At 44.0% G+C, this 10,823-nt stretch overlaps 1 protein-coding gene and 1 long non-coding RNA gene across 3 annotated transcripts; both read left to right on the top strand.

The window, feature by feature from the left end:
• The first annotated feature begins 2,619 nt into the window (after nucleotides 1-2,619).
• On the top strand, nucleotides 2,620-5,312 carry LOC142401754 (uncharacterized). 2 transcript variants are annotated; one of them, XR_012773197.1, is made up of 4 exons: nucleotides 2,620-4,175; nucleotides 4,268-4,422; nucleotides 4,555-4,762; nucleotides 4,893-5,312. It is a non-coding gene; the product is annotated as an uncharacterized LOC142401754 (long non-coding RNA). The 2 variants fall into 2 exon arrangements; XR_012773196.1 differs by having other exon boundaries at nucleotides 2,620-4,422.
• Nucleotides 5,313-6,724: 1,412 nt separating this feature from the next.
• Nucleotides 6,725-10,821, top strand: LOC142401208 (interferon regulatory factor 2-binding protein 1-like). The gene is made up of 2 exons (XM_075486507.1): nucleotides 6,725-8,856; nucleotides 9,923-10,821. The coding sequence occupies exon 1, from the start codon at nucleotides 7,050-7,052 to the stop codon at nucleotides 8,829-8,831; it is 1,782 nt and encodes a 593-aa protein (XP_075342622.1). The 5' UTR covers nucleotides 6,725-7,049; the 3' UTR covers nucleotides 8,832-8,856; nucleotides 9,923-10,821.
• The last annotated feature ends 2 nt before the right edge of the window (nucleotides 10,822-10,823 follow it).

The raw sequence follows: 10,823 nt of genomic DNA, 5'->3' as shown, positions 1-10,823 counted from the left end.
AAATATTCATAAATGATATTGCTAATATAGGATGTCATACAGCTTCATGTCAAAAGAGGCGAACTATCCCTTTAAGCTCCACAAAGATGAGACTTTGAGTTCCGACACCCCATTTCTGAGATCAGAGGTGAGGGGTTCAGCAGTAACTACCATGTAAACTCTTAAAGATCCAACGGACAATCTGTTATTCCTTCATACAGCTGCCGGCGACCACTCACTGTGACTAAGAACATGTAACACAACTAGGTTTTTGAATAAATATATGTCTTTATCTGCACTGCAACAACATCTAGAACTGTATCAGAGTTTTTGACTCATTTAAAAAGATGCAGAACTCAGCAGAGACATAGCAAAAAGTAGAGCTGCCAGGCAAGGACAAGGACTCCTTCGATAATAAGAAATATCAAAATCAAATCAAATTTATTTGTATAGCACATTTCATGTACAAAACAATTCAAAGTGCTTTACATAAAATAAAATCATTGCAGCAGGGAGTGGAAGAAGCATTAAAAATACATAAAAGAATATAAAGAGAAACAAATAGAATAATTTAAATTAATTTAAAAACAAGCAACAGTCCAGATAAATTAAAATATATGGATCCACACAAGAAATTTGAGACTGAGGAGGTGGAAAATCTAAATGTACAAGCACATGACAGACCATAGACTTAGAATAATGAGCCAAATGGTGTACAAGACCCCAGGAAAGAGTAAGGATCAGGAGAAATATCATCCATCAGAGGGAAATCAGTTTGTTATGAGAGGAGAATTGAGCCGGAGTTCTGGTGAGTTAGTGACACTGGCCAATGATTGGTGATGTTGTTTGTCACCTGGCTTCCCTGCATTCATCACCAGTCAGCTGCTTCTCATCTGAACGGATGCTAGGTTGAGAGTTCCGCTGAACAGTTTTCAACCTCCACACTCGGTTGCCGGAACCACTCTGGTGATCATAGAAATGTTCCTGTTGAGAAAGAAAAGCACACTGACTCACATCAACTGAGGAAAAACTCCAGGAAAAAACCCTTTAAAGGATAAGACCGGTTTTTTGACATTGGGCCCTTGATTTCACATTATAACATGATGTTCTACTCACCCCTGCTTGTTGTTGGTAATTTGGAGCTGTTCCGAAGATATTCGAGAGGCGTCTGGCTGCTCTCTTGAGATATTCGGCCATGAAACGGTTTCCTATGGGCAAGCTTATACAGGCACAAACTATGCTGTTTATAATTTATTAATTACTGTACATTAGCACTGATAACGTGGAGGTGCGTCGCTTACTTAAAAAAATCCGGGTTGCTGTAATTTTGATTTTTTTGTCGTAAAGTGGGTGTTACTGACGTCCTCGTCGTGCTACTGCCACAGACAGCCCACAGACCTGCTGCCTATTTATTCATTCGGCTAAAATTCAAAATTAGTAACCCACACATTACTGCAGGGCAAATATTCTTTAATATGAGCACCAAAATAAATATATACCTGTGTCTGTGTCATTAATCCATATTTATACCACAGAGAACATTTGTGTCTGTTTTTATTTTACAGTATTATTGTGTTGTAACATCTTTAATTGGGCATGTCTACAGTGCATTACAACACAATAATATTACATAATAACATAAAACCACTGCTAACATACAAACATAATAACAAATGACTACTAAATAGGTTAGGGTTAGGGAAGAGTTCATCCTCCGATGGGGGTGGTGTGGGTGGTAATGCTGGTCTTCTGAGGGCCTCCAGCAGAAGCGCTTCAATTTCACCCTGCCTGTCATTTATCTTTGGTGCTGTATGAAAATTGAAATATAGGGTGATTCAATTAGATCAGATTTTTTTTTTAATAATGACAGTTTGACATGACATTATTTCTGACTGAAAATGATGAAATCAGGCAAAGACACAAAGTTATGGATCAAACATGAAAAGGCAACAAATAAAGTAGTTGTTGTAGTGAAAACATAATTGCATAACTCATACTCTTACCATTTAAAAAATGTAATCTAATTTGTCATGTGCTTACCTGTGACTGCTCTTGACGTCGATGGAGCAGGAGCAGGAGCAGCAGCAGCAGATGCCTCGGTGTCACTGGCATCGGAGGACTGATCAGGGATGTCTGTTAGTAACAATAAAACAAATATATTTTTGATAGATTTGAACTCACCAACCAATTTATAAATGCATCCATATTAATACATCATAAAGTTAGCCATTATAGTATCTAGACTTTGATTTTCCCCTAACCACAACCTAGTGACATTTAAAAAGAAAAAAAAGGGTTATTCATCTATGTGACACTATTTCTCATATGTTTCCCTTGCTGTGGGTGTCTTCATTGAAAACCAACCTCTCACGTCACTTTGCTGCTGCTGCTCCTGATGCTGCTGCTGATGCTGCTGCTGCTGCTCCTGATGCTGCTCCTGGTGCTACTGCTACTTCCTGGTCCTCACCTGCTGCTCCCTCATCTCATCCTGCGTGTACTCTGCGGTCCTCTCTTCCTCGACCCTCCCTGAGTCTCTTCCATCTCCTCCGGCATATCTCATCTGACAACAGACTTTGCAACAAATCCTCTACATCCTACTTCCAGTTAGGATATGTCCAGTGGAAGTAGGATGTAGAGGATTTGTTGCAAAGTCTGTTGTCTCATTGTTGAGGGAGCTTGGTGTAAGTGGACAGAATGTGAGGAAAATAGTGAAAGAGCTGTCAGATAAAGCAGTAAAATCCAGTCAGTGGATTTGGATAAGAAGAAGCAATAGCAGTTGGGGGCCCAGCAGGGGGAGCACTTAGGGTAAACAGACTCTTGGAAGAAGCAAAGAAGAAATTCAGGATATTTAAGTGGAGGGTTTGGCCCATGTGATCCTTTTGAAATCAGGTGGCCATTTTGGGTGAGTTGGCTTTGAGTAAGTTGTATGGCTTAGTTTTTGCTGGCATTTTTGCTGATTATAGGACTGTTTAGGTGAGTTTGTCTGTTGAATATGCTAGTGTGTCTGCTAGTGTGTCTTGTCCTGCCTCCACCAATGGCACCCTCTATACTTTCATTACCCCCTACCCGAACCAGGGTTTGAATCCCATTCCCGCTTATCTTACCTCTTTTATTTCTCCCCCTACCCGAACCAGGGTTTGCATCCCCACCCCGCTGTGACTGGTGTGCAGTTGGTGAGAGGAAGTTGTATGGCTTTGTTTTTGCTGGCATTCTTAGTGACTGTAGGATGGTTTAGGTGAGTTTGTCTGCTGAATCTGCTAGTGTGTCTTGTCCTGCCTCCACCTCTGACACCCTCTATATTTTCATTACCCCCTACCCGAACCAGGGTTTGAATCCCATTCCTACTCATCTTACCTCTTTTATTTCTCCCCCTACCCGAACCAGGGTTTGTATCCCCACCCCGCTGTGACTGGTGTGCAGTTGGTGAGAGGCTGAGGTAGCTTGTGGCTGTAAAAGATGGTTGTTGTGGTGTGAGGAGCAGTGATGGCTGGCATTAGGGGGGTGACTCTGGGACGGCAGTGGTCAGACCTCACAATCGCTTGGCGCTATTTTTGCCTCCCTTCATATCAATGCGTTCAGCCACCTAGCGATAGCCGCACCTGTTACGGTGTTTACTGCTCGGAAGCAGGGGACTGCTCGGTCTGCACGGTTTACACAGCCCGTAGTGATACGAAGGTAGAGAGAAATAGCGCCAAACAATTGTGAGGTCTGACTTTTTCTGGCTAACGATTTTGTGATGCAAATGTATTACTCTTTTGAACACATGTTGTTTTGAGAAGCAAAACGCTTTATTTTTTAAGCCCCAGCCAACTAGCCGGACTACCTTGTCAATGCCAAAACGAGGCTGGAACTCGGCTCACAGGACGCAGCAGGGGGTAAGTCAATGTTCATAAATGATGTTGCTAAAATGGGATGTCATACAGCTTCATGTTAAAAGAGGCGAACTATCCCTTTAATGCTCATCGTGCTATTTATGACACGCCTGTCAGGCCTGCTGACCCTGGTGGACATGGTGAGTTCACAGTCATTTACTGCGATTGTGAGCAGGTTTCATGTTTACATTTACTTTTTACTTCATTTACCTCTTCCTCACCTGTGAGTCGTTGGCCTGCCTGACCAAACGTCTTTTGGTGACCACATCCGACGCCTGAATGCTTATGAATGGATCTGGAAGGAAAGTCAACATTGCATTGGAGGTGCTCGCTAGGTCATATCTCACACCGCCTTCTCTGTAACAGTTGAACTCCGACCTGAAGCAGCACCTGTATCCACACATTCCTCTGTATAGGCAGGGAGAGGCCAAGCTGCTGTGTTCAGACGCAGCTAAGACTGTGGCAAATGCCCCCAGCAGAGCAGTAGACCCTGGGTGGCAGAGGCTGCTGCCAAGAAATCTGATGGGAAAATGTGACTGGAAAAATCCTCTGCATTGATGGTACAAAAAAAGTATGTATAAAATATCACTTTGATCTGGATTCTGAGTGTTGAGTGAGAATACTTTGTAATTCACAGACATGATGTAGGAAAGACAGGACAAATAATTAAGAAACACTGTAATATGAATGTTCTGCTTTTTAGGTCCTCAAGAAGATATATGGTGATGGCCCGGGCACCATGCAGCATGTCACCAGTGTTCTGAACGAATGGGGCCAGTTCTTGACGACGGTGGTGGTGGCAGCTGATCTGAGGGGTGCTGCAGGCGTATGGCGAGCGGTCTGATTGCCCGGTTCCAACGTGCAAACGCTCCTGCACCAAAGGTCATATATGCAGACAACAACTGTTGCCCGTAAGTTTAAGAATAATTCCAAATAACTGATAATGAAATCAACAATTCAACTGATAGATTAAACAGTTAACATTAAATCACATCTTTTTACAAGGAACACATGCTGTATGAAATCTTGATATCATTTCAGTGACAGCGGTTCATCCTTCCTGGAGACTCTGTTCAAACACTGGGTGCAGAAGGGTGCTGTGTACCACCGGCAGCACCGCTGTGATACTGCAAACAGAGCCATTCCAAGTATGGGGCCTTCATGAGTGCCTTGGCAGGTGCTATGCTGGCCTACAACAAGGACGACATGATGCTCTTAGTCCAGTCTGTCAGGAGTGGCAACCAAGAGTTGTACGCCAGATGTTTAGACGAGGAAATGATTGCCTTTCAATAGAATAGAATGTAATATAATAATAATACATATGATAATATTTTCTTGCACTATAGCACATTTGTTGGATGAGAATATATATGTAATTTTGTTTATATTGTGAGCAGAAAAACATCTGGTGCTTTATCTGACTCTATGCAACATGTTACTGCCATTAATAAAATTAATTGTTTGTACACTTATTGGCTGGTGTTTCTCTATTGCTGAAACAAATATGTTACTACAAGTTTTCACTTTCCCCCAATAGGCAGGATTTCAGAAAATGGACTATACAACATTTGAAGGAGTATTCAAGGTTACTGAACTCAAATCTGCTGTATGCCAGGCTCAAAAATGGGTTTGAAGACTCCTAATTACCACAAGAACGTAGGCATAAGCCTAATAACATAGGCAATGTATTATAGGTAAATAGGATAGAAAATTTAAGTATCAAATATCTACATGAAACTTCCCTGGTTTGTTCCTTACAAACAATATATTTTATAGCAACAATCTTTAACCTGACTTTATCACATTTTCAGATTTCTACATCTGAAATGTATGGAAATTAGCACATAATTAATGATGTAACACCTAATTTGCATGGGAAAACACAACATTAACATAGTAATATCATAATCTCATCAGTCTACATCAACTCAAACTATGCAAATAATGCAAACAACATTCAGCAGCCAAGTGGATTTCAATCATCCAGGCCTCATGCACGCATGACATTTCTTTAAATAAAAGTTAAGGCCAGTGAACACCAGGGGGCGTCCTTTTTGATCATGGCTTACGGCCATACCACCCTGAACACGCCCGATCTCGTGCGATCATAAGCGAGTGTAGAATACATTCTGTGCAAATTATGAACTCCAAAAATAGACAGATGTATCTATTATAAAACATTAGCAACACCAAATAGCCTCCTGTAGGAGTATCCATCGCAAAAGGTAGGCTACGCTGTCAGGTAGGGATATAACGATCAAATCTTGCAAATATAACTCTGCTGAGTGATAAAAAGTCATTTTGAGACCAAAAACAAATATCCAGTATCCAAATGTTTTTATAAGCCTAAATATAAGCCACATAAAAATCACCATCTATCAATGATAATGGACATACAGTAGGTAATCAAACACATAAACGCAGATAAATTATAGTCCATACACGATCGTCATTATGGCATCATTATATTGATCGCATTCTAAACAGCCAACGTGCATGACCGCGAAATCTGTTAAAATATGCGTTATCGTCTCACAAATATCTACACCATCGATATTTGCTCTGTCGTACTGGCTGTTTGGGCCAGATGAAATCAGCCGTTGAGCCACATAAGCTACAATGTTTCTCAATTCCGGTCCTCGGGACCCACTGGCCTGCATGTTTTATGTTTCCTGCTCCAACACAAATGAATGGCCCCTTATAACGCAACTGCAGAGCTCGATGACTTGCTGATCGTTTGTATCAGGTGTGGTGGAGGAGGGAAACATCGAAAACATGCAGGGCAGTGGGTCCCGAGGACCGGAATTGAGAAACATTGCCTATGCCCACGTTCAGTTTACTACAATTTACAACCCGACTAAAAAAAAAAAAAAAAAAAAAAACGCCACGAGAGCGTCGTAATACTGAAACTGCAATTCCCACAATGCACCGGGCGTGTGTCGCGTAGGTGTTTCCGGTGTCTTATAACATTTTACTTCCTTCCACCCAGACCGAAGCGAACAAATCGAGAACGAAGACGTTGCTAAGTTTTACGTACTGTCGCCAATATTAAAGTTAAAAGCATAGTTTTTATTTAGTTTCTCTCAGGTCATCCGCGGAATGTGGTTCGTGGAATCTGAGGACTGAATAATTGTTGAAAAACGCGGACCGTAACGTGTAGGCCTCTGAAGAAAGTTTGGTCGAGGGCCTGTAAACAACATGTCCTCCGCCTCGCAGTCTTCCTCTAGACGGCAATGGTGCTACCTCTGCGATCTGCCCAAGATGCCGTGGGCCATGCTTTGGGAGTTTAGCGAAGCGGTGTGCCGGGGATGTGTCAACTACGACGGTGCAGACCGCATCGAGCTCCTCATTGAAACTGCCAGGCAGCTAAAGAGCACACACGGAGTTTTAGACGGCAGGTCTCCGGGTCCACAGCAGGTCAAACCGAGCTCGGTTGGGCCCGTTGAAGCGGGGCGGCAGCATGGTGAGCGTGTCGACAGGGGGAGGGGTGAGTATGGGGTGTCTTCTCGCCTCCCTAACGGGCTGCACAGACCTGAAGATGTGGCCTTGTCAGAGGGTAGCCGTCAGAGCCCGAACACCCGCCGGATTGTAGCTGGTGCAGTCCCCAGCCTCCATGGCACCATATCCCATGCCTTGATAGCTCAGGGGCTAGTAGCTGCCCCTCACGGGCTTTTAACCCCTTTATCAGGCTCCAGAGCTGGGGCCACACCTATTGCAGTCTCAGCTGGCACCATAATGGGTGATGTGGGCAGAAGACAGGCTGTGTCTCTTGGTGTGGGAGCTAGCACCTCTGCTCTTGTGGGTATAGATCCAGCTGTGTGGAGGAACAATGAAATGATGGCTGAACTTAGTGAAGTGTCTCGCTGCAGGGTGGAGGGTTGGCCAAACCGTCCCAAAGCAGTCCGGGATGTGCTCATAGCTCTCAGCAGCTGCATCCCCTTTAATGTGCGCTTCAGGAAAGACCATAATCTGATGGGCCGCGTGCTGGCCTTCGATGCCAACGCAACCCCAGAGTTCGAGCTGAAGGTGTTCGTGGAGTATCCTGCCGGCTCTGGAATAATCTTCTCAGGAATCCCAGACTTGGTCAGGCAGATGTTCCGCGATTCGGCCAAAGATGCAGGTAAAGCAGTGAACTCTGGGCTGCGCTATGTGGAATATGAGAAGAGGCAAGGCACAGGAGACTGGCGTGGGCTATCTGAGCTGCTGAATGATGGTGTGAGGATGTTTAAAGAGCCCCCAATCCCAGAGGTTCTGCCACTGCCAGATGCGGTGCTGCCTCTGGCAGCTGCTGGACGCCCCGGGCCAGCAAAGGGCACCACCAGGCGTCGCAAGGCTTCTCCGGGCTCAGAGAATGGAGAGAGTGAGGGGAGGCCTGATCACCTAACAAGAGAACCCTGGCCTCGAGGTCCTTATACAAGCATCGAACCCCTTCCTGGCATGGCAGCCCCCCAAGAGGGTCCACCACGTCTACACAGCCAGCCCTCGCCCATCTCGGCACTAATGGGAGTTGCAGAAAGCCTGAGCTCTAGTCAGATGGCCAGAGACAGCCCCAGCATGTCCCAAGCCCACTCGTCTGCAGCTGGGCGCTCCACCAGCAGCAGCCCATCTACTGCCTCCACCTCAGTCTCCCAGGCTGCCATGGGGCAGGGTTTGAGTGCGGTGGGGCAGAGCAGCAACACCAACGCGGGAGAGTCTACGAGCAGCGCGCAGGGCACCCTGCTCTGCTGCACCCTCTGCAGAGAGCGTCTGGAGGACACGCACTTTGTCCAGTGTCCCTCTGTCCCACACCACAAGTTCTGTTTCCCCTGTACGCGAGGATTTATTCGCAGCCAGGGTCAAGGAGGGGAGGTGTACTGCCCCAGCGGAGAGCGCTGCCCCCTGGCAGGATCCACCGTGCCTTGGGCCTTCATGCAGGGAGAGATCTCAACCATCCTGGCTGGAGATGGAGATGTGACAGTAAAGAAGGAGAGTGATCCTTGACGTCTCCATCCTGCTGTGGTGAATGGTAAGATGAGGAGGAAACGTGTGTGTGTGTGTGTGTGTGTGTATGTATCTCAACAACTTAACATTTTTCCTTCACAGTTACACAAATGAGCTTAAAAGCAAAACATCAATCCTTTTATGGGCAAATGCTTGATGTTATAGAGTCGTAGAACAGAGTGTGTTTGGTTGATTAACATCTGTTTTATTCGTAGGAGTTGGCGTTAGCCTCCATGCTGTACAATAACAAATACTGAGACAGTGATGAGTGTCATGCTAAATACTCTTAGATATACAGGCTCACTGAAAAATATAAGCAATAAATCAGTCAACTAGAGTAAGTATCTGTAGTTGCTGCCCCGGTTGATGCTGCTGATTTTAGAGGTAGAAGAGTGGTCAAATCTGACAAGAAGAGAGTAAATTTAAAGAGTAAAAGGTCAATCTAAACCGCTGCTTCAGCAAGAATAAATGAACACAGAAATGAAATCATCTTCTAAAAAGGAAAGGCCAGAATCAAAGTTGGAGGGGGTAGAAATTCAAGACATTCATTATTTCCCCTTTTAAATGTGAATATGGATTCATTTTTTTGATTTATTTAAACAAGTCTTTTTCTCTCCAAAATAACTCAGGAAATCACTGTTTGTTAGCTCCGATTAGCCAGAATTGAATTGGAAATTTACATCAGAGTGTAAACATCTGCAAAATATCTGTAAAAGCAGAGGTAAGTGAATGGAAACGAATGCCAGAAATACAAGCAGAAAAAAAGCATCAACAAAGTTGTGGACAGAAAGTCAAACGGCTTTAGCACCAGCTCTGAACCAGCTCTCGAGCTTCTTTGGTTTAAAAGGACTGTACGGCATTCAGATCGGGGCGATACGGGCTTCAGACCATTTGTTGCAGGACTCCTGGTTTCTCGTGTCGTCCAAGTTGGATCATTTTGACTCTGGTTTTATGTTGAGGGAACAATCGGAAGTTGCCCCGTCGGGCTGAGCGATCGGTGGTGTTTGCTCAGAGTATCTATGGTCGAATGTAAAACAAAGCAGTCCATTGTCAGTTTCACAGGTTCATTCGTGTTTTTCTTCTCTCCACAGTGGATCAAACACTTTGAAAGCACTTCCCTATTATCTCAAACAGAGGTCCACTTTGGCTGCATTTTTATCATGTGTGCCTCCAAGAGCAGAGTATCTCTGAACCCCCCTGGGAGGACCACGACACAAAGACTGGTTACTGAAGACTCGCCCGCTCGGAGAGGGACTCACCTGTGCGTCTGCGCTCGGCCCGGCCCCGACCAAACCTCGCCCTCTTTTCTCTGTCCGGTGTGGCAGAGGCCTCATTTTTAAGAAAGAGAGAAAAAAAAAAAAAACACCCCGGGATTGAAAGCACACGCTTGTTTGTTTGACAATCTTAATTTGTCATTTATTTCCATTTTCTTTTTCGGTATAAATGTTATAAAAGCGTTTTGTTCCGTATGATGCAGGACAGCGACACTGATTGACAGCCAGACAAGTCATGCAACTCTTGTGGAAAAACGAATGTTCAGAAAACAGAGAAACCATTTGGTCCTTAATGCTGAGGAGTTGGCAAAAAGAAACTATTAAAAAAAAAATGTAACCCCACAGTACGTCTCTTAGGTATTCTCCTCGTGTTTCATGTCAATAATGTGAATTTACTTTCAACATGGCTATGTAATTTCTATTTTTGATACAATACAAATTTCTATGTATTTGTTTATAGTGATAAGAAGACCAAAGATGGCTTCATGCTCAGTGTAATTTTATTGTATTGTAGCTGTGTATGCTGTATTCACTGACAACCATGTCATCGGTCACTAATTAGTCCACGTATCACAGACGTAAGCTTGTTTTTGTCTATTTACTTTTTGAATTATATGTATGGTATGATAATTAGCGCCACAATCTTTAATGGTTAACCCCACATACGTATGTGATCTTAACAGGTCAATTCTATAATAAATGAAAACATAGTTGTAGT

Source organism: Odontesthes bonariensis, chromosome 16, assembly GCF_027942865.1.
Source record: "Odontesthes bonariensis isolate fOdoBon6 chromosome 16, fOdoBon6.hap1, whole genome shotgun sequence".
NCBI lineage: Eukaryota > Metazoa > Chordata > Actinopteri > Atheriniformes > Atherinopsidae > Odontesthes > Odontesthes bonariensis.
Note: the sequence above shows the minus strand (reverse complement) of the source record. Positions and strands in the feature narration are given on the sequence as shown.